At 43.8% G+C, this 23,021-nt stretch overlaps 1 protein-coding gene across 3 annotated transcripts; it reads right to left on the minus strand.

Moving 5' to 3' along the window:
* Positions 1 to 411: 411 nt before the first annotated feature.
* On the minus strand, positions 412 to 21,486 carry HERPUD2 (HERPUD family member 2). Of its 3 annotated transcripts, XM_054571352.1 has the most exons (9): positions 21,198 to 21,481; positions 20,611 to 21,024; positions 11,991 to 12,068; positions 8,860 to 8,976; positions 6,290 to 6,444; positions 5,828 to 5,950; positions 2,747 to 3,070; positions 1,744 to 1,858; positions 412 to 1,264 (listed from the first exon to the last, which is right to left on the minus strand). In XM_054571352.1, exons 2-9 carry the CDS (start codon positions 20,755 to 20,757, stop codon positions 1,103 to 1,105), a joined length of 1,221 nt encoding a protein of 406 aa, XP_054427327.1. In that variant the 5' UTR covers positions 20,758 to 21,024; positions 21,198 to 21,481; the 3' UTR covers positions 412 to 1,102. The 3 variants fall into 3 exon arrangements, with proteins under 3 accessions (XP_054427327.1, XP_054427328.1, XP_054427329.1); XM_054571353.1 differs by lacking the exon at positions 11,991 to 12,068 and having other exon boundaries at positions 21,198 to 21,485; XM_054571354.1 differs by lacking the exons at positions 8,860 to 8,976; positions 11,991 to 12,068 and having other exon boundaries at positions 21,198 to 21,486.
* Positions 21,487 to 23,021: the final 1,535 nt, after the last annotated feature.

Consider the following 23,021-nt stretch of genomic DNA (forward strand, 5'->3'; position numbering starts at 1 on the left):
ACTCCTTGAAATGTCACCATTACTGTAAGTTAACAACTTAGAGAATAATTAATTCATGGATGTTTTCTTAATCTACTGTTTTGTTCTGGCATAGTTGTATAATACATTACATGTGAGATAAAGTTCTTCCATGCTAAGTCCTCCCATCCTCGTCTGTTCCAATTTTAATTAGCTACCATGTAAGAAACTTACTCCCTTCACATGAACTATTGAGTTGGCTTATGCAGGGATTTTTTTTTTCTAAAACTATTGAAGACACCTGAAAACTAGGAGTTAGCCACCTGGCATGGAATGAGGTGAAATGACCTCGGAGACTTTCCCAACTACTTAAATTTATATAGATTTTTTGCTCATGATGCATACATTACTGAAGAATTTAAACAAATAACCCATAAGACAGTTTACCATAATTGACCTTTTATTTTAAAAAATTACAGGGAATGATTTCCAGCATATCTTATTTTATAAAAGTACTGCTTATATCAAACATTTTATATCACTATTAATCCCATTGAAGAGAGCTGCCTTTATTTTTAAAGGTACCAATTCCAAATGATGGGACACTTGCCCTTAAAATTTAAAGTTCCCATTATTTATTCAAATGTCGAAATTAAGATTATTGAGAATTTTATTGCTTTATGGTTGGGCAAGATGCTACTAGCACATGTTAGGTAAATAATCTTTTTAAAAACTATGAAGTCATTCTGTTTAAAACTTTTAGGATAATTCACAGAAAATAGATAATATTTATTCAAATTACTCATTGAAGGACAGGGTTATTATAGACACTCCTATCTGAAGCAGCTCTTTAAAGAAATAAGATGCATGTATAGGTCTGTCTGGTATAATACACATAATTGAAATTAATAAACCTGGAAGACCAATAGTGTTACGCTATGTTCTGTTAGGATCTTTTTTTAAAAAATCACGCATTTAGTAGTCCTTCTGTGCTTAAACTATTCATATGCAGAAGCTTAAAAAAAAACAAACACCTCTGTACATGATGATGATAAGGAAGTAATAAATTTTTTTGAAATTGCACTGTTATTTAAAACACGCTCCTAACGCCAGGCCCTCCTTGGCAGCTGGCAGTCTCTCAGGTCTAATTGGCAGCCTGGGGCGGCCCCTCTGGTATCAGCGAAGTGAAGAAGGTGGTGATGAAGGACCACGCGGATGCCATCAGCCCCGGCCTGGGGAGCGCACCCGCGGCGTCACCTGCATCCTCTCCACTCTCGTCCTCAAGCCCGTCGTCCATGAGACGCTCCTTTCAAACAAAATGAGAAATGGACTCCTAAGTGATTAGACAGCTAGCGTTACCTCACAACAGACAAGAAGAGAGGTAAGTACTTCCCCACAGTAAGAAGGAAGGTGGGAATAAGAAAGTGGTACATAGCTGGTCATTAGAAATCTTTGTTAAATCCAAAATTGATCACTTCCTCAGTGTCTGAGTTCCTCAGTGTCTGAGTTCCGAGGGATAACTGCCAATTTATTACAATAAATTTTCACCATGTGCATAATTTTCTTTCTAGGCTATTTTAAGGAAGAAGAACATTAGTTCTTCTCATTTAATTCTAACATATGACTAAGTTCTTCCAGATGAAACCACACAATTTATATGTTCGCTTTCCCTCCCATGTTAGTCCACAAATACTGATGGGACACCCAAGATCCTCTTGGCATGCTGGCCCCACAGAGTGCTGAGGCCGCACCTGTACTGCAAGTATACAAACCCCATCCGCATACCATCTCTTCAAGCTCTAGGTTGTTTGCATCCTGCCCATCGTTAACCTCGGCATTATTGCGGGGAGCCTGCTGCTGGCCTACTTCCTGCCTAAAGGGAAACCATCCAGCTTGGTGCCTGTTCAGCGAAATAAAAAGAAAAGAAGGCACAACAGTTTTTATTTGTAAAACTATGAAACATTAGCATCCTATAAGAGAAAAATGATCAGAACTATAATAAATGAAAAGACCATATCACCACCATTAGACTGAGAACTACCCCTCTCAAAGCAATGACAGCAAAACAGAAATCATTTTAAGTGTAAAAGTCTATCATTGGCTTAACTGGCTCTACACTAAATATTAAAACATGTCAGGAGTCATAAAATCTTTTTTTTTTTTTTTGCTATTTTTCATAATGAAATTCAACTAGATATTTGTTTGCTTCTTGGGGAATCCAGAAGCAAGGCAAAGTTAGTCTACTTATGAAGAAAAAACCTAACCTGTATCTATAGGACTTACTATTGATAATTATAATTTTTAAAAAATCCTTGTACAAGAATGAACTGGCCCTCGCCAGGCAGGTCAGTTGGTTGGAGTGCAGTCCTGACACACTAAGGCTGAGAGTTCAATTCCAGGTCACAGCACATACAAGAGGCAACCAAAGAATGCATAAATAAGTGAATGAAAACTGGATGTTTCTCTCTCTCTAAACTAAGAAATAAAAAAAAAAAAAAAAAAAAAAAAAAAGAGTGGTTCATATTCTTCCTGAAGTTCTAAATAATTGATAGAGCACACCTAGCTGAATTAACAATTTTTATAAATGACAATAAAGGGAAAATTTGCTTCTAGACAATTCTGGTAAATGTTCTCATTCATAACTGCACTGCTTCTGACGCCGGACCTATTGGCCCCGATGTCCACCTTCCCTCACCCAACATTCACAACCAACTACCGTATGTCAACCCCATCTGGACAGTTTCGGGAAGCCAGTCAAAGAGACAGCAAGCGAATGGACACCACTCACAAATAAACCAGCAGCATCGCCCCCATGACCATGACGAAGCGACTGAAGGAGGAGTAGAAGTACACAATGCTCAGGAGGACGGCGGCCCGGGAGAAGGTGTACAGCCAGTCCAGCCAGTCTCGGTTGAAGTCCTCTTCGTTCAGCACCGGCCCGCCCTGCGCGTTCATCTGCACGTTCTCGTTCACGGGCCGATTTTCTCGGGCCACTAGGTTTGGTGCGGGTGGGGGTTCTTCTCCAGGAACATGGGCCAGATTTAGGGGCTGTGAAGGTGCAGGCTGGGCAGGGGCAGTGTCCGATGTGGCCTGAGCTGAAACTGCAGCCTGACTGGAAGAATCACCAAAATAAATGTTAAAAAGGGAAACAATTTGTCATGCTACAGGACGTTTTTCGGATCTTCCTGGCTAAGCCGTATGTACATTTCATGAACCTGCCGAGGACTATCGCTGCCCCTGCCCCCCATTTCTTGGGCAAGCACAAATCTCGTGGGGACTGGGACCAAGACTGTGGCTCTCAGCCTGGGCAGGGGGGAGGGACAAGGAGTGAGAACAGCCTTGTGACTCACTCTTTCCCCCCCTTGCACCAAATACTTTGTAGGCAAGGACCCGATCTCTTTTCCAGCCTTCTCACTGAGGGCCCCTTTTGTCATTCTACATGGATGACAAAGCTTTATCCTCAGGCCCATCACCTCATCCTCAGGCCCAGGTTCCCAAAGACCTGTCCAGCAACGGACACCACTCACTACCCTGTGTGCCCACCGTCAGTGGCACAGGATGTGTATCAGTGTATTCTAGGGTATTAACTAGTCTCCAGGTAACAACCCCTCAACCCCACTGCTGACTTCCAGGAACTCCACCTGGGGTCCACTGGTCTAGATCCTTTGTCAAACTTACAAAGAATTGTGGTCCTGAAGTTTGCTTACAATTTAATTGCTTGAAAATCAGAATAAATGCGCCTATAAAAGGCCCCCAGTAAAATGATAACATATCTGAACTCGCTTTTGACTGCCCAGCTGGCGGCGAGGGAGGGGAGGGCTGCAGAACAGGGTCGCCGTGAGCTGGCCAACGCAGGGGCTGGGCGATGAGCACCCAGCGCTCGCTGTGCTGGCCTAGCCTTTTGCACGTTGAAATTCTTGTACAATCCAAAGTGCAAAAATCAAGATAGCAAAAGAAAATAAAGTTTCCTAGGCTATGAAAGCGGATTGAAGCCTGTAGGCTAAGATCTCGTATCTATCTGCACAGGGCTTTTTAGTTCCAAAACACCCGCTACCTCCTGGATATTCTCATGGGCGAGCTATTTCATGAAGCGTGAGAACCTGGGCTCCAGGGTCCAACGATGTGCGTAAGATTGGACGGTCCAGAAGCACGCTATGACAAGCCCCACTTCCCTTACACCGTTCTTGTGGGGCTGTAAGTAAGAAGGGGTGTAAACACCTAGTAGGGTGCTAAGCACAAAGCAGTTACTCAAAGGATAACTACTGTATTACCGTGGCAGCAGCGAAGGTACAAACAGCCTGCCTAGGACTATGCAAGAGAACGATTAGAATATGAGGTTGATAAAGCAGGCCAGCTCTGCGGGATATGGGGTCTGGAGGAAAGATAAGGATACAGACTTCACCCTGTAGACAAGAGAGTTGTCAGATACTTGGGGGGATGGAGAATGACTGACTTGATTATATGTAAAGCGAGTTAACCTGGCAGCAGCTGGATGAAATATAGTCAAAAGCCCAAAAGGAGAAAGAGCGACGGCAGTAAAGTGGATCTCAAATGAGAAAAGGCCTGGGAAAATATGGGAAGTAAGATACCGGGGAACGACGGAAGCCAGAAACAACGTATTAATTCACCCTGGTAACTTGCTGGGTTCAGGGATAACGGAAGGCAGAGCCAAAGCTGGGAAAGGACGTGGACAGTGATTAAGGAGACACAGAGTCATTGACGGGTCAGGCAGGAGAATGCACTGAAGAGGACGGTGCAGTCACACTTTAGACACACTGAACTTGGGGGAAGGCCAGCTCCCTGTGGAGGGTTCCAAGCATGAGGCGGAGATGCAGGGTAGAGCCGGGGATGAGGAACTGGGCGTCGTCCTGGGGACTAACAGTAAGGCCGGGGGAGAAAGGAACCCGGAGGCTGGCCCAGGACCGACTCTTGTCTGCCCTGCCAGACTGAGCATCACAAGGCACGTGGTAAGGACACAGCTCCATCTAAGTGCATGTGGAAGAGTGCTACCATTTAGAGCAGCGGCCCCCAACCTTTTTGGCACCAGGGACCGGTTTCGTGGAAGACAAGTTTTTCCACGGGCCACAGCGGGGGCAGGTTGTGGGGACAGGAAGTGGAGCTCAGACAGTGACACAAGCAAAGCTGGAAGCTTCTCCGCGTGCTCGCTCGCCTGCTGCTCACCTCCAGTTGCGCAGCCCAGTTCCTAACAGGCACGGACCAGTACTGGGGGTTGGGGGCCCCGATCTAGAGGGCTATCCAAGGACACAAAATGAGTGCTCAGAAAGATAAGAATGAAGAGGAGAACAGAATCAGAGAAACAAGGAGAGGACATTAGTGAGAAGCTGGGAATGCCAAACGCAGAGTCAGGCAGCAGCCCGCCAAGACGGCGCGCTCGGGGCTCAGCGGGTTCCACGCTGCCGGGCCAAGCCTTCCCGACAGCGCTGACGGTGCAGGAGCGTCCTCGCCACCCGAGTCCTTCGGAGACAGGCGCCTCCTCGACATGTGATTCTTTCTACCTCTTTTTAGTCAATGTCTAATCTCTTCATGGAGATTTGCTGCCTTCCAGTGAAACTTTCCTAAGTTTTGTCCTCTAAAATAGACAAAATGTTGTATTAAAGCATCTCAATATAATTAGGGGAGAGAGGGAGAGGTGGAGAAAAGGATTAGTCGATATGAACCTATTTTTCCTTTAGCCAAACAATTTTTTTAAAAGTATCTGTCGAGATGCTTGTGAACTCCTTCTCATAATAATTTTTTAAAGCTGATGAAATACAGCAGTAAATGCAATCCCAAGTGAAGTTACTGAGGGCAAAAACAGAAAAGAGAGCGCGTAGCGCAGCGAGCAAAGGAAGGGCTGGCGCCCACTTACTACTGCATGTAGTACCGGTGCGCGTACATCTGTTGCCACCACAGTGCCTGCAGCGGGCTGAACGCGGGGTACACGGGGAACCCGGCCGCCGCAGCTTGTCCGGGAAGCTGGTTGTCTACATTTCTGCCAGAAAGAGAGAGAGATGGGTCTTTCAAGGCTCTAGAAGGTGAAAGCATTTCTCTGCTTTTAACTTCTGAACTACAAGTCATCCTACTGATCAGAACCTGCACTTTACCAAGATCCCCAGGCGATTAGCACAAACATGAAAATGTGGAACGATGCTGCCCTACGCGGCTCTGATGCAGGAGCGGCTCTCAAAAGCACTGCTCTGCGGAACCCTCTCTTTCCCAAGCCACGTCGGCCTGCAGAGGAGTAAATCTGAAACACGCCTGGATTCCTGCAGAGGGCTCCCAGGAAAGTGGGGAGTAAGCGACGCGTAAGACGCCCACAGCTACCACTCACCCCTGCAGGACGTAGGGGAACTGCCGACTCTGGGCTGGGTTGGTCTGCACTTGTGGAAGGACACGCTGCCTCAGCCCTTCGGTGGACGCACTGACAGCTAGCGGCAAGGTTTCTGGACTGGACGATGGAGTTGTTGATCCTGACTGGTCTGAACTCTACAAACAGAAATGCAATGATTTTTTCAAGAAGATTTAATTCATTATAATCATGAGATTATAGACACGTTGCTAAATACGTACTTGTGAAATCCCTCTGTAAAGAGTGAATTTTAAGAATTTACTAATTTGAATCTTGAGATACTTTAAGTCTGATGAGACTGAAGACTTCATAAAAATCAAAACTTCTTAATTATACAGCAGCTTATTTATCCACTAGAAAAGGCTAAGTAGTGGAGTAACTGTATTTAAAAAAACATACAAAATCGTGAGGATTAAGCTGATACATGCCAAGTTCTTTTCACAATGCTTGAAACACAGGAAGTACTCAGTAATGGTACTAATTACTGCGGCATTTAAACACTTACTCTGTGCCCGGTATGGTATAACATGCTATTAGTAACATCCTGGTTTAAAATTATGAGGAACATGCTAGAAATCAGGTGTAGTGTTATCTCTGATATTAACAAGGAACATAACCTTAAAATTTCACTTAACCTCCAAGTCTTAGCTTTCCTACAAAAAATAAGATTGAACTAGATTTTCAAGATTCCTTTCAGTTCTAAACTTGTCAGTTTATAGATACCACCACCAAATTTTTTTAATGATGATACCAATCAGAATTTCAAAATTCTCATGCTCCAACGATGCCAGTAACTCTCCAGACTCAGTGACGTTAAACAATATAGCCCCTTGGAGCAACAGCAAACCCCAATTTGTCGCTATTTGAAAATAATTTATCAAGTGTTTTATGGAAATTTAAAACACAACCGTATTTTTTTATCAATTACAGTTCTCTCACTTAAGAACCCGAGCACAGCATGACTCGCGCACCCTCCAGGTTTGCTGAATTTGCGCGTTAGCTGCGCTGCCGTCCTAGTGATGGGGTGTGTTTTTGGCGTGTCCGCCTTCCCGTGTCCTGCCTTGGGGAAGGTCCCAGGGCATCCGTCTTTTGCAAAACTAACAAAAGCTTTCTCTACGATGTGACTCCACACAAAACAGGTATCAAATATCTTACTAGGGAGTCTGATTCCTAGGGACATGAATTTGGAAAGGCTTCTTTTTTGGCAAGATTTGTCATTAAATGGACCATAAAAATGTGGTTAATTAAAAATTAGTGAAAGAAAGGCCTGGGCATTTGGCAGCCCAGGCTAGTTTTTCTAGAACCAAGGATTTCTGGCCCTATTAGATAACTCTTTCATGACTAGATTTCTAAGCCATTTTCAAATCACTGAAATTTCTCAGTCATAATCATTAAGGGGAATTCGACTTATTTTTCTTTTGACACATTTTGGATTTTCATACTGCACCTTGAAAAACTGAATATATATATAAATGCCAGGATACCATGGCTGGGGAACGACTAGACAAGTCAGAAGATTCTTTCTCAAAAAAAGCTGAAGCAACACAACTATGGCCAAAGATTATACACAGAACGTCATGCCAATGCCAAGGTTCTGTCCCTTCCTGTGCAAGGCGAGAAAGAGATCAAGGCCCGTGGGTTTACTGACAAAACTTACTTCAGTTTAAAGTAAACCAAATTCCCATGACTGCAACTAGAGAATACTGACCACTGAGACCGTATGAATTAAATACAGCAACTAGAACATCTAGTTCTTAAGGCAGCAGCTGACTAGTATCTACTGGAAGATCTTTCAACTAGCCATCACCTCTCCACTCAGCCTCTCCTTCAAGTGTTGGCTAGATTCCTGACAAGAATTTTCTCTCGCCTCCAAGTGTGTCCTATAAAGCTTTTATGAAAAACCAAAAATAATTACAACATAAAAGGACTTGGAACAGTCTCCTTAAAACTTACAGAGAATATCTAAGCTGAAAAGTTTAACTATTAAGAAAAATTTCCAAAACAACTTTAAGTAAACGAAAAAATAAGGCAGGAAAAATGAATACCCAAATCTGAAACAGCTGAGTAGGTTAAGCAATTTTTCCTCCAGTAGTTGGAATGTATGCCCAAATCAGTCATTTTAAAAAATAAAATTTTTGACCAAGTAATCTACTTCAAGATTTGGTATACTTAAAACTCAATTTAACATACCGTAAATAAAATGTACTATATTAAACACCTCAAATCTCTGTGAAATTTTACTGGCCTTAGAGGTTATGTTATGTAACAATGTCATAATTCCGTTTTCTTTAGTATTTCAAGTAATTAAACCCCTGAGGACTGGATTTATTACTGACCCACATACACAAATTATAACTCACAGGGGGAAGGCTTCAAGGGATAGCACTGTGTATTGGATTTTAAAAACAAAGTTTAAATGCCTAAACCAAGCCATTCAAAACACAATCTCACAACCCACAAGCTCCAATTGTTCTGTTTTTTCACTTAGTTTTCAGAGGCAAAGTAAGGATAATCAGGAGCCTTGCACGCATACTCCTCCCACGACAACTCACAGAACTGCTGCCGCCGGACGCCAGAGCCTCGTGACCCTCTGTGCTGGCACTGGATTCGGGAGAGCTGGGGGGGGTCCGGGAAGTGCACACGAGATGAACCATGTGATACTCATCTTGCTAAAATTAAAGAAGATCGCACTGAAAGGGTAGTACTGGAAAAGGTGCAAGTCAAAATGTCAGTAGCAGCTAAGCTGGAATTCTGAACTCAGAACTTACTTTGCTTTCCAGCAGAGCCATTTTTAGTAAGAAATTCCTGCCATTTGAAGGTAAATTTACCATTTTAAGATTTGGAGCCCTTTTGAATTCAGTATTTTCTCCATGCTCGGGAAAGTGGCCAAAATACTCAGTAAATGCTATGTGAAAACAATTATTACTTTGTATACAAAGGAGCCTTGAAGCAAGCAGTATTGTAAAGGTGTGTCAATACAATCTATGATTTCAATATAAAGACATCTAGCACCTTAATATCAGAACTGTAACACTCACATCAAAGCTTAGACCTGCAAACTTTGAGTAGTAAAAATTTCCATTACTTAAGACTTTGCAGCTATAATAAATAAACTCAATCAATTTCACCATAATCTCATTTCCCTTAATTTTAGCAAGGTAATGTATAGTTTATTTTTTAAGTCAAAACTGATTTTATATTTATATAAAGCATGTATTTGAACTAAATTCTGTAACTATCCCATGTTTCCATAAACCTACAAGTATGACTAAAGAAAAATATTCTAATAATGATAAGGGTTGACATTTTAGCTTAGTGATTATATGAGTATAGTTATACTTAGGCATAAAGCAAGGAAATAAGATGGAGAAGGGGAAGAGAATAGAGGAGGACAGAGAAGAACACAGGACAGCTCCGTGACTTAAAAAAAAAAGAAGAAAACAGAGTTTGATAAAGGAAAGGAGGCAGGAAGGTAAGGAAGATGCCCAGTTGTGAGAAAGAGAAAGAACGCAAGTAGAAACTAAGACTTTATCAGCTGCCTACCATAAACCTAGAATTGTGCTGAATTCTGAGGTGGATCCCAGCCAGTAAAAGCTGCCCCTCACCAAAGAGGCTCTCACACTGTTGAAAGATCAGACTGGGGCATGAGAGCACAACCAGAGAAATGTATAACACAGTCTTCTGTACAGAACCGAGACGCACAAACTACCATCGCTTTATTGAAGAGTTTAAAGAAAGAAGCGAATGGGGGTTAGAGAGTGAGGAAGAGGCGTTTCCAGAGATGGGGCGCCACAAGACGTGCCTCGCACGGGAGACAGGAGGCACTGTCTTCCTGGTGTGCCGTGTCCCCTTGGCTTCAGAACAGAGAACACTAAAAAGCATCCAAGTATAAGATCTGCTAAGTAGAAACCTAGCTGCAAAGGCCCTATTACTCAGATTAACCCATAATATTCATTCTCACCCACCTTTGGGGGAAGCTCCCATAAAACAGTTCATAACAAGACAGACATGTAAAGCTAACAGCAGCATTTCACTGAACATAGGAGGAGTACACTGACTTTAACAAAAACAGTCCAAAGGGCTATTAAAAATGTAAACATGCTATTCAAAATGTTTTATGTGAGGGGCCAACAGTCCTCTGACTGAACCATTTTTATTTTTAGTCTTCTGGTCAGAAACAATTTCTGGCAGCAAGAACCTTTTAAAAAAGTATTTGTATGCAAACTAGCTATCTTTGCATTAAAATAATAAAATAAGTATCTATTTCAAAGAGTATTTATATAGCAGTAGGTTTTCAAGGATAAAAACAGGGAGAACAATGAAAAGGCACAGAGGATTTTTAGGGCAGTGAAACTATTCCGTAGGGGCACTACAGCGGTGAATGCGTGTCATTATATATTTGTCCCAACCCACAGGACGTACAGCACCAAGAGGGAGCCCTAATGTGAGCTACGGGCTTTGGGTGGCAGCGATGTGTCCATAACGTAGGTTCACTGACTGCAACAAGCGTACCCCTCTACCATGGAATGGGAGCCCGTGCACACGTCGGGTGCGGGGTATACATGAAATCTCTGTACTTCCACTCAACCGAAAGCTGCTCTAAAAAAAATAAAGTCTATTAAAAAACTGAAGAGGGAGGACCTGCTACAAATTCCACTATTTTTGAGGGAGAAAGAAGATATTAAACCACCTTGGCAACCTGAAATTACATGATTAAAAAGAAAATGACAGCAAGAAGTCACACTGGCAAAGTTAAAATGTCAACCACCTAAACAGAAGGCACATACTGGTATAAGATTTCTTACAGCTCCCCACAGGTCATCATAAACAGAAAGAAGAGGAGAAAGATTTCCTAAATCAGGTCAGGGAGGCCCAGAGCAACATTAAGAGTTAGGTCAAGGGGGTTGGGGGTTCGTGGAGGTGGAAGAGGATATAAGGGAGATAAATGGTAATGAAAAAAATACAATTAAAAAATAAACTATTAAAAAAAAGACTAAGGTCTTTGTCAAAGGTCTAAGACAAAATACCAAAGTTATATATTCAGCTTTGCTACATTCACAAACAAAAAGCAGTATGGCAAATGCAGAAGTTATAAAAGCATAAATTCCACAAATAAACATGCATTAAAAAGCGACCATTTAAAAAAAAGAAAAAAGCACTCTAGCTGATTGTCAAAATACTATATTGAAATATATTTTAGCTCTAAGCACCAACATTCGAAGGTTGCTAATTGATGCCCCCCTGGCTTCCTGCCACTTCTTGCCCTGAAGTTAAACTCCTAACCCAAGCAACTTGCATTACAGTGTCACGCAGTTTGGTCAAAAAGGGACCCAGGACAGCAGGCTGCTCTCAGTGAAAGGCTCCACCACACCTTGAACACTCTGCTCCTGCACTACTGATACGTTGACAGCGTTTTCTCACACAAAAGGCCAAATACTTGAACATAACTATATAACCCTATTTCAAATTTAGCTATCAGAGAGATATGCTAAACTGCTACCTAACCTAATTGAAATCTATCATTACGTTCTTTACACTCTAATTCATGCTTACCTGTTATGTCACCCAAATGGGTTGATTTTAAGTATCTAAAAACTGAACTGGTTGGATATGGATAAAATTTCAGAGCGACTCTGCTCTCATACTCTGTGTCTGTAGCAAGAAGTGGTAGAGATCTGCTTACTTTTCTGAGAATGTCTTTCAGCTGCAGATGATCGGGAAGCAGTCTGCCCGAATACACCAATCTCTGATCCTTCGTCAACTAAGAAATGGGACAAAGAAAAGAATTCAACTTTTTCTAATTATACAAAATAAAGGTTGGGAATAACATGCCTAAATATGGGCAAACTCTCTTTAGGCACAAAATAAGCAGAAAACTGACATAGTTTAAGAATTTTGTTTTTCCAAATTCCATTTAAGACCTTAAGAGCTCAGCAATGGTAGCATGTTTATTGTAGATACAATGAAATACAGATAATCACCAAATTTAAAAAACAGAAAAAAGCTAAAAATGGAAATTTGTCTTTTCAGCCATAATGCAATGCATATGTGACTATCATTATAAATCCTCAAACTATCAACGAGAACGTAGCTGGCTTTCTATTAAAAGTCAACAACAGGATAAAATCTGAAAGTCACCAAAGGTGTTTTGTATTGTTTTTTTCAGTATTTTTCATCTGAAAGTATATGTAAGATTTATTTTTTTCTTTACTAACATTATGCAGAACACTTCATTGGTTTTAATTCAAAAGCCATTTAATAGTTAGGGCTGTAGGTAGTTATTTAATAGTTTTTATTATTCCTACCACTCTCATGAAGAGCTTTGCACATTTTTTCAAAAACATGAGACTAAAGATAAATCAGCTCAATTGCATGGAGATACAGTTGCCTTCTCTGGAAGCAACCCCCAGGAGGAAATAGGTTCTGGGTATCTCTGCTCTATTTTGTACTTATGATAAATCTGCTAAGAGTTCCCACTGCCAACACTGAATATTTAAAATTAAAGCATTTATGTATAGTCCCCATAAGACATCCTATTTCATAATTGAGAAACAGGCAAATGTTCCTTAAAGTCTATTGAAACAATTAAATAGTAGCTGTATCAACCATTCTCACAAATGTCAAATCCAAGCAATACTACCACAATTTTTAAATAGACTATATAATCAACATGAGTAAAAGAGGTTTGTATAGTAAAAATAATCACAATAGAAACTGCCATAATGAATAAGATCTATGGGTCCTTAGGTACCAAACATTAAGGGTTTTGGTTTAAATATCATGATGAACTTGTAGAATTTTATGATTTATATTGTACTGCCATTTAAGTTCTCAAATGATACTATCTTTTGTTGATAGGAGCCCAAGTTGGCTCCTGTGTCATTCTGAAATGACCTCTCTAGTCTCAGATGGCTTCTTGCTTCTAGGCACAAAATGTCCCGGGTGCCTCTGCCAGGAGCCTTGATTCCTTTAGTCTAAAGACCAAAATCTGGGATCTAAGAGTACCTTCCTGTTAGTTGTCATTATTTTTAAGATTCTTCATTAAGGAAAGCTAGAAAATGTGTATTTTATTTTAGAAAGAGATACTTTAAAAGTTCACAGTGACATTTCCAAATTAAATTAAATATGGCAGTTTTGCCTTGAAAGTCTCACCTGCTAAAGACACTAACAAACATATGCCATTAACAAACTTACTTACATGCTTCCTCCTACTATATACAATCTCAAAATAAGAACAACAGTATCAGGTGAAGTTTAAACTTTTTTGTGGCTTTCTCCAGTCCTTACATATGTCCCTCTAGAAATACAGAGTTAAAAGACTGCACTTCCAAATTAGTGGGGATAATTCCTCTTGTAGTTCTGTCCCCATCCTGACATGAAATCATTCCATTACTGCGTTACCATTTAGGAATTCCTTTCTCCATTTAATTTTTTAAATTAAATTATATGGCAACAGCGTAAAAATTACAGAATGATGTCTATTCAAAGAGGGTCAGTGTCTGTCCCTGCTCCCTCCCCCCATTCGGAGTTACCCCCCCATCATTCTTTTTAGCACCGCCACAGATCTGAGCGTGAACACAAGCATGTCCTTCCTTTCGCGTATAAAAAGCAGTGCGCCATACCCACTCCCCTGCGCCTTCCTCTCTCACTTACGCTGCGCGGGAGACGACATTGTAGCAGCATTCGGACATCTTCCCCATCCTCTCGGACTGGTGAGTAAGGCTCCACTGCATAGAAGCACTACAGTTTACTAATGGACATTTGAGTCTTTCCAGGCTTTTGTTTTTATTCACAGAGTCCTCCTTTCATACTATCCTATTTATTTCTGTGCTCCCTCAGACTATCCTGCAGCATGGAGGTCCCCTAGCGATCTTGGTAAAGCAATCTTGGTGGACAGTAGGATAAAAACTTAACTGAAAGGGATATTAGAGAAAAGGAGAGGAGTACAGTTAGAGACAGTGAATATATACAACTTATAAGGGTTTTGCAATAAGGACAAGGAAAGAAATAGAGCGACAGCTCTAAGAGAAGTGGAATCCAAAGAGGGTCCGGGCCTTGGCCGGTGTGGTTCAGTTGGTTGGAGTGTCGTCCCATACACTAAGAGGTTGTGGGTTCAATTCCCAGTCAGGGCACATACCTAGGTTATGGGTTCAGTCCTGGTCTGGGCGCGTACAGAAGGCAACCAATCGATGTTTGTCTCACATCGATGTTCCTCTCTCTCTAGAATCAATAAATATATATCCTCAAAAAAAAAAAAAAAAGGAGGCTCTGGTCTTATTTGTTTTACTGTTTTGTGTTTTTGTTCTTTTAGGATAGAGAAACAACATGTTTATATACCAATAGGAATAATCTAGTAGAATGGGGGAAAAAAACTAATGATGCAGGAGAGAAAAACAGAGACTTTAAAAAGCGATGATCTTGAGTAGCCACCAAGGGGTGGAAGAGTTGGGACTTACAGATGAACACAGCAGAGACAGATGAAGAAAAGAAACTTGTACAAGACCCCGCTACCACCACTCTGTGCCTCAGGTTCCTCATCTGTCAAATGAGGACAATAGTAGTATCTATTTCACAGAAATAAAATGCACATAACAATGAAAACGCACAGAAATCTCTCAGAATGCAGCACAATACCCTCCTAAAAAATACATCAAACAAAAACCAGGGGGAATGCTGATGGGAAGGGGGTGCAGGGCAGAGGGGACAGGGGAGAAAATATGGGATAACTGTAATAGCATAATCAATAAAATACACTTTAAAAAAAAAAACCAAGTGTGGGCCAGAATGGGGAGAACAGTGGAACCCTCATCCACTGCTGGTGAGAGTGGCCATGGAACAGCCGCTGCGGGGAAGTCTGGCGTTTCCTCAGGAAGCTGAACACAGAGTTACCATGCGGCTCAGTATATACCCAAATGCACACAAAACTTGTTTGGGAGCGTTCAGAGCAGCGTCATTCACAATGCCAAAGAGCCGAAACAACCAAACATGTCAACTGATAAATGAACAAACAAAATATGATAAATATGTACCATGGAACATTATTTGTCCATAAAAAGCAATGAAGAAGTGATATATGCTGTAACATGGATAAACCTTGTTGACGCTACAGTAAGTGAGGAGAGCCAGACACGAAAGGCCACCAATACACTATGATTCCATTTATATAAAATTTCCCGAATAGGCAAATCCAGGGACAGAAAGTAGATTCGTGACCACCAAGGACTGGGGGAGCAGCGACCGGGCCCGACGGCTCGTGGGCGCAGGGTCTCTGCTTGGGGTGATGAAAATGTCTGGGACCACAGAGCGGTGACACATCCGCAACTCAGCGGGCTACTGAGAGCCGCTGAGTCGCACATGTTGGGGCAAATTTTACAGTGCGTGAATTACACGCCAGTAAAAACTACTGTTGCTTTAAATTGAATATTCTTTAGATAAGCTGAAGTTTTAAAAGGAAAAGGAATTATTTAATTTTACTGTGGTTGAAAATAGAGAAAAAGAAATTTTCATGTGCCTAAATTAGATAAGAAAATTTATGTTGCTAAAAAAAATTGCCTCTTCAATTTAAATATCATTTAACTTAAATATCTGAAAAACCAGTGGTTAGATATGATAGCAAATAATACAATACTCAATTGAACTTTCATCGAGTTATTTTAGATTGTAAGTATTAGGAAAAGTACAGATTTTGAGATCTCAATTCAAATTAAATTTTACTTATAAAGGTGACAATTTTATTCATGCAGACCTGCTAATAACAACATCCTTTACCTTGATTGAAAATCCATTTCTGTATTAATTAGGGTAAGTGATACTAGCTGCTATAGCAAACCCTAAGATCTCAGCGGCTTAGCACAATAAAAGCTCATTTTTCTCTCAATTAAAAAAAAAAAAAAAGATTGCATGGCACCTTTTAAATATAAGAGTTCAGAAGACAGGACTAGTAAGTCTAAAATAAAGCACTGATTAGACTGCCAGTTAAATGCTCCTGCTGTTAAGAGACTGGCCGCACAGACTGACACATAAACACACTTGGCCGTATCTGTGAAGGGCGTAGCCGTTCTCCCCGCAGCTCACCCGCCACATCAAGCCGCCAGCAAATGCCAGCAGGCACAGCACTGCCAGGCCTGGCCTGCTCCGTCCTGGAGGAGCCTGGTGACGTGTGCGACAGCAGAGGCAGCTGAACGACCTGGCTGGAGACGTCCAAGTGCTACTGAGCAGCCCAGGGACAGACCTACACCCCTCAAGCAAGCAGCTGCTTACCCAGCTGACCCACACACTCTGCCACCCACTACACAGACCTGCCAAAGACCAAGGTGAGGCGAGCTCGCCGCTGGACAACGTGCACATGTCAACCCTAAACTGGGGAAGGGTATTTTTCTTTCTAAAAGCTTTACGAATATTATTATCTAAAGCATCTAACTTTTCACCATTTTATCAGATATCAAAAGCAGATAAAATGTTATGCATCACTAATGTATTTTAGATATTCACAAGGGTCTGGCAGTTGACTTTTACAAAGCTGAACGACACTTTATATTTCTAGAAGTCACCTTCTTGGTATCAAAAGATTAAATTTTTTTATGTGAAGAATTACATGGGTCTCTCATAATTATCTATGGCTCAGAAAAGCATGTTCTTCATAATCAAATACCTCAGTAAAAGCAATCTATAACTTTTATGTTAGTTCAAAGAACTATGATCCAAATCCTTCGAAAGTAGTAACTATTAACATTTCAGTACTTACATATAGCTGTCAAGTCAAACAACTTTAAAGAGCTGGTTCCCACGACACGCACAGAACATCATTTCTGTGGGAAATGAATTCTGTGCATTTGTACTGGAACATATCTCGCTCTCCCACTAAATCCAGGAAATTCCGAAACACTGTAAATGGAAGCATAGTTTACTCAAACTGTCTCTACCCCTTATCTCCTTGCAACAACTGTAAGCAACACCAGCATACAGCACTTAAAGAAGAATTTCCTCCAGATTTCCTACAGAACTTGCCCTGCTCAGCTGTTTGCACTCACAGGCCATTCACAAATCAGGTGGACGTACCACAGAGCATGCCAAAATACATGGCTGCCGTGGGTCACACGAAGGAGCAGGGATGTGACAAGATAGGCAAAAGCAATGTGTTTTGAGGTCTTAAAATACTATGCTCCCATATCTTCCGTATAATTTATCAAAATAAGCAGAAATAACCACATACTAAGTTGATATTCATCAGAACAGTATTAAGGCTACGTTATGCATTCATCTGTAGCCACTAGATGACAAATCATCTAAACAGACACCTCCTTTTATCGTTAATTTGCGAGTATACAGCTGAGGGGGTCAAGTGCCTAAAGGCCTTCCTTGATCTTATTCCATGCGACCTTCATACATAGTGTGAACTGTAACGGTTAAGCGCTGAGGCTTGCTAATCAGACAAACCTGGGTCCAAATTCCAGCGCAACATTAGCTCTGAAAGAATGGTTTTTTTAAAAAGATCTCATCTTATCTGCATAAGACTCTCATCTAAGAAAAATGTCCCTGTGGACCTTATCTTAAAACAGCTCCACTTCCCTTCCCCCGAACCGCAGAGCTGACCACCGTCCCTCGGTGCCCCCGCTGCGCCCGGCACACCCGCTTTGTACAGCACTGGTCCCGTAACATCACCGTTACTTACGTTCCTGCCTGCGTCCCCCACTGCACCTGGGCTTCAGCAAAGGACCCTTCCGGCTCGGCACGTAGACGTTCGAGTGCCAGGTCAATAGACTCCAAAATAAATAAATAAATGAAGCCCACGAAAGTGTGCTTGGGGTGGGGTAGTATATTTTTTGTAGGTTTACGGAGGGGGAGGGAGCTGAATTTAAAATATCATGTGGAGATCATCTGTGCTTACTTCAGTCTCTGACCTTAAAACTAGAACCTTAAGATTTCACACCCTGAATTCCATTAAAAGCATGCAGACACATGATCCATCCTCGTAGGGGTACTGAAAAGACAACTTCAAATCTCCATTCCTCTCCGTCTAGCAGTTCCCATTTATTTTCCTAGAAGCTGCTGCGCACAGGGACCAATGCCCTCTGCCTGCCCAGGCCCCGTCGGCCCCGTCGGCCCCGTCGGGGAGCCGTGTTGCCCAGGGCCATCGCCTTTTCTGCTCCTCACTGGGCACTGGAACCCTCCTCTGCTTCCAAGTCCACCCTCCCCCACCAGGCAGCTGTGCACAGAACCAGGCATCAGAAACAATCTCTGTTAAACAGCAACACAGCACTTGAGACACCTCAACACAGAATAATGTTAAGTAGTCATTGTGGGTGGTCCTAAGAACCTAAATTTCCTGTATAAATGCATTCTATTAGTCATGTAACACTGCTTATATTGCAAAATGTTCTCTGTTCTAATTAACAGCCTTACCAAAAAAAAAACTTGTAGGACTCCAATTTCTGTATCAACGACTACCCGTGGCTTTGGGGTCTCACTGGACACTCGGTCTGTTTAACAACTGTGATGTGGTGAGGCAGAATGTAAGCCTGTCAGCTCCAACCACCGCACAGTTTCCAGTGAAGTTCTATGGAAATAAACACACGCGCCCCGCCCCCAGGTCCTCCCACTCTCTTTAACCTACAAGTAACCTTCTCACATTCACTTAGCGAAGACTTGCTGGAGGAGGAAAAAAGCCAGGTTTGCCTCAAAGTTGGTAGTTAGGCCACTACCAGCCTGCATGCTATTTGTACAGCCTGCACACGCCTCTCCAGGGTGTTCCAGCGGCAGGGAGGGCGGCGGGTGGGGGGGGGCGGGGTAAAAAAGTCTGCAACTGATCTGTCCCCAGCGGCCACAACCCACAGCACTGCCAGCCCAGCGCTGGAGATTAGCGCCCTGAGGGGTGCCAATAAGGCACCCGGGTTTCACACTCCTCTCCGAGTTTTTACAAAAAAAAAAAAGCAAGTTTTAGAAAACTGCAACTCTTGGTCTATCACGGTGCAAACTAATGGTTTAGTCATATAATAGAAAGGCGCTCACACAAATGCGACCTGGAGCACATACACTGAGACAGGCGCTGCTCAGGAAGGGCATCCGCCGTTAGGAAGAGTGCTGTGGAGCCCATGGCTTTCCACTCTGACTATTCTGAAAAGCTGTTTTCCACTTTGAAAATGTGCCAAGCGAATCATATGCAGTAGGAAATCTTTTGCAAAGCAGACAATTTTAAAACAGCTATTCCCTGTGTAATCTTTCACTTTCAAACAAAAGACTTGAATAAATGTGAGATCCAGCTAGTTTGTTCCAAGTATTTAAATACCTGAGCGCTTTTATTTCCTCTACTAAAAATATTTGTATCACAAGGTACTGACAAACACAGCTAATGCCAACCAACTAAGAATTGTTTTTCTAAACCTCCTATTTTTGCATTAGCCACAGTATTTCTGTAGTTATTCTAGAAATCTAAACTAACTAAACTTAATACTGCAACACTGAAACAGTCCTAATTCATCAGTATCTGAATATAGATCAAATGGCCTTCTTTACTTATCAAGACTTTTTAATTATCAACGATGCCCTTTCAGATCTACCTTTGGGGACAGACGGAGCTATACTCTGTATTTATCTTTGCAATATGCAGATAGGATTCAGAATGGAAAACGCTGCCACATTGATTTACAAATGATGATATGAACGGAATAAAAAGATGTACCAAATGGTAGGGGGGCGGGGGTGGAAAGGCTGTTCTCTTCTAAATTAGTGAAATTTCTGTATCCTGTACAAGAGAAAAATGAGGAAGAGAGGGGGAGAGGAAAGGGAACCTAAAGCTCATTACTCTTTGCTTCTTAAAATATATATATTACTCTTGAAAGTGTAATTTTTATAGGGGTACATACTTATTTCCAAGAAAAAAAAAATTGCTCTTCAACAGTGAGCAAATATCTGGGCCCCAGGGTGAAAGTAAAAAGCAATTTTAGTCTAATAAGCAGTAAAGGCTTTACTATGAATTGTAGTGGGGTTTTTTATCTTTTTTTTTTTAAGGATGTAACTGTCATCCCCTATCAGGTTGGTGACTTTAAGTCCAAGGAAAATGGCTTTTTTTATACCTGCCATTTCTTACGTCCCTTGGCATTTCTGCCTACTCTTACTAATTAACTGAACCTCAGCAGGAAGCTATTAATGATGACTCGGACACTCAAGAGGCACACACATTATTGGGAACTCAGAGTCCCTCGCAGGCTAGTGACTCAAGAGGGGCGGGGGCGAGCGAGGAGCCGGTGAGGCCGGGGCGCGAGAGGCTGCGGCCCGGGCCGCTGCGCCAGCCTTTCGACACTTACTGGTTTGCTAGGGTACACGTTAGACAGATGCGTTTTTAGTTTCCCCACGGTCCAGTTCAAGAAGCAGCTAATAGTCTGGTCCCTGTATTTCTGATTCGGCGCTTTAATGATGAGGGTCACAGGAATCTCCATCCCACTTTGGTCCATGGTGACCCCAAAGCCGAAGCCAGTCAAGAGGAGCAGCAGTGAAGAGCCCAAAGGAGCCGAGGTGGTCACTCCCCGCGCGACTGGGGTGGGGACGGAAGCGAGCGGGTTCTTAATATTCCGTGTCCAAGTCAGTCACAAGTGCATCGGGCGATACAAAGGCCATTGCCGGGACCGAGGGTGATGGACGGTGGCGGCGCTGGCGTCGGGAGGCCCGGCCGCGGATGCAGCGTTCCCCTCCAGGTCCGGGCTCCGCTAGGCTCCACCGGACTGCGGGGGGGCGGCGCGGGGAGAGAGAGAAACCGGTGAGAGGGGAGGAAAGGAGGGGTGGGGGCGCCACGGCCCGGGCCACCGCCCCGCCCCCGCCGCGCCCCCCGAGCTGAAACGCAATAAGGCCCCTACGCGACGGCCCCGGCGCCCGGCCGCCCAGCGGGCAGAGGTACCTGAGAGCAGGCCGCGGGGCCCGCCGCCACCGCCGTCCGCGCCCGGGTAGGGCCGCCGGCCGTACAGATGGGCCGGGCGTCCTACGCGGCGGCCGCTCCCTTCCTGCGGCTCAGCAGCGGCCACGGCCAGCCCCGGGTCTCGCGAGGCGGCGCGATGGCCGCGGGGAGAGCTGGCCGGAGGGCGCGGCCCGCGGTCCGCCCGATCCCTCGGGCGGGGCAGGAGCACGGCAGGGATGGGCGGCGGAGGGCCCGGGCCGGCCCGGCCCGGCGGCGGCAGGTGGCAGGAGGGCGGGGTCTAGAGCCGAGGCGCCGGCCGACCGCGCGCCCGTTTTGTTGTTGTTGTGAGCCGGGTCTGGGGGGCCCTTTAATCCGGAAGACGCAGGGCGGAAGTGCGTCACGCGCGGCTCTCCTGAGGCGCCGCCGGGGAGACGGTACCCGCGACCGCCGCGCCGGGGTTCCCCCAGGGTGCCTTCAGGATGCCCGGACACCCCGCGACCGCTCGGGCGCGTCGGAGCGCACCTGGCCTCGCCTCTTGTTTGGCCCCGACTCCCGTCGCCCCTCCGGCCTCACCACTAGCTTAGCTGGCGTCGCGCTATTTTATTTGACCACACCCTGAATGTTTGGGAAGGGTTCCTCCACCCTAAGAGTTGTCTCTGCAAAGTTAGTATCCTTCCTGACGCTAAATCAAAATTTCTGTGGGTCGACTGTCTTGCATAGCACAGTACGAGCACCTTTGGCGGAGGGGAGACCGTGCGGGTACACTGCATAAGGCACAAAGGCTTTCGGACGAACCTGAAACCTACCTCCATGTGCCACTCTAGTTAACTCTCTGAACCTGTTTGCTTCCTCTCGGTGGAGGTGCGACGTCTACCTAACGGCGCTCTGGTGAATCAGTGAGCAGTGTGTGGAAACCACCTGGCACGCTCTCAGATGTTAATTGCCACTTCTTTCCTCTTAGTCTTCGCAGAAGTTGACGCGTGTGTCCTGAGCACCTACTTCGGGCTCAGCACAGTGGTAGATGAATAGGATGGAAGCGTAATCTTTCCGTTTTATGGCTTAGACATGGGAACGCAAAAGTTAAGTCCACTGCCCAACGCTGACTTACTCTCTCATTTTCTGCACCAGTTTGGGAGTGAGGGCAGCGAGCTAAAGTTTGTTAGGTGGGCATTTTCACAGCTCCAGGCTTCCGTTTCAAGGAGTTTGCCCACAGATAATATAGAGGACTTTGGGGAGCTGGTCTTTGGCTCTGTGTCAGGAGGATTAGTGAAGGTTAGCTACCACCGTGTTAGTGACCACGGGGAAGTTCTGCATCTCAGCAGCTCGCACAGCAGGATCCCGTACACCTCTCCTCCTTTACCTGATTCTTTCGCATACGATACCTACCACCGCCATATCAGCTACACCCTCTCAGTGCTCGTCTGAAATAAGGGGAAGTCCCCTTCGTTTCTTTTCTAGAATAAGGGCAGCTTGCTCAGGTTTTCTGTAGCAGAAATCTGCTCTTTTCCTGCCTAGTATCTAGTCATCGTAGTGGAATCTTTGTTCTAGCTTAAAAAAAAAAAAAAAACAACACTTTTTTAGACTGCCTTAGGCCTAGGGACAGCCATTTGACACGACTCTAGCCAATATGATGAAAGTTGCACTTGCCCCTGGGGCTTCTGGGAGAGACTTGACATGGACACCTTCTGCAGATCAGTGCACATCTTTGCCCTACAGCTGTCTTTCTTCCCGGAGCAACAGAGGTGCGGCAGCCACAGTTCAGTCATAAAACAATAAACAGGAGCGCAAAGACCTACCTTCCAGAAACGGCAGAGCAGCCCAGAGGCT

The sequence above is a fragment of the Pteronotus mesoamericanus genome, unplaced genomic scaffold, assembly GCF_021234165.1.
Source record: "Pteronotus mesoamericanus isolate MK-2021 breed Mesoamerican mustached bat unplaced genomic scaffold, CSHL_Meso_final contig_220, whole genome shotgun sequence".
NCBI lineage: Eukaryota > Metazoa > Chordata > Mammalia > Chiroptera > Mormoopidae > Pteronotus > Pteronotus mesoamericanus.

Coding starts and splice junctions, on each gene's coding strand:
- HERPUD2 (XM_054571352.1), bottom strand. CDS start 20,757: ATGGACCAAAGTGGGATGGAGATTCCTGTGACCCTCATCATTAAAGCG. Junction 12,069..20,610: donor ACGTGTACCCTAGCAAACCA/GTAAGTGTCGAA, acceptor CCCATTTCTTAG/TTGACGAAGGATCAGAGATT. Junction 1,265..1,743: donor ACCTAGAGCTTGAAGAGATG/GTATGCGGATGG, acceptor TTTGTTTGAAAG/GAGCGTCTCATGGACGACGG.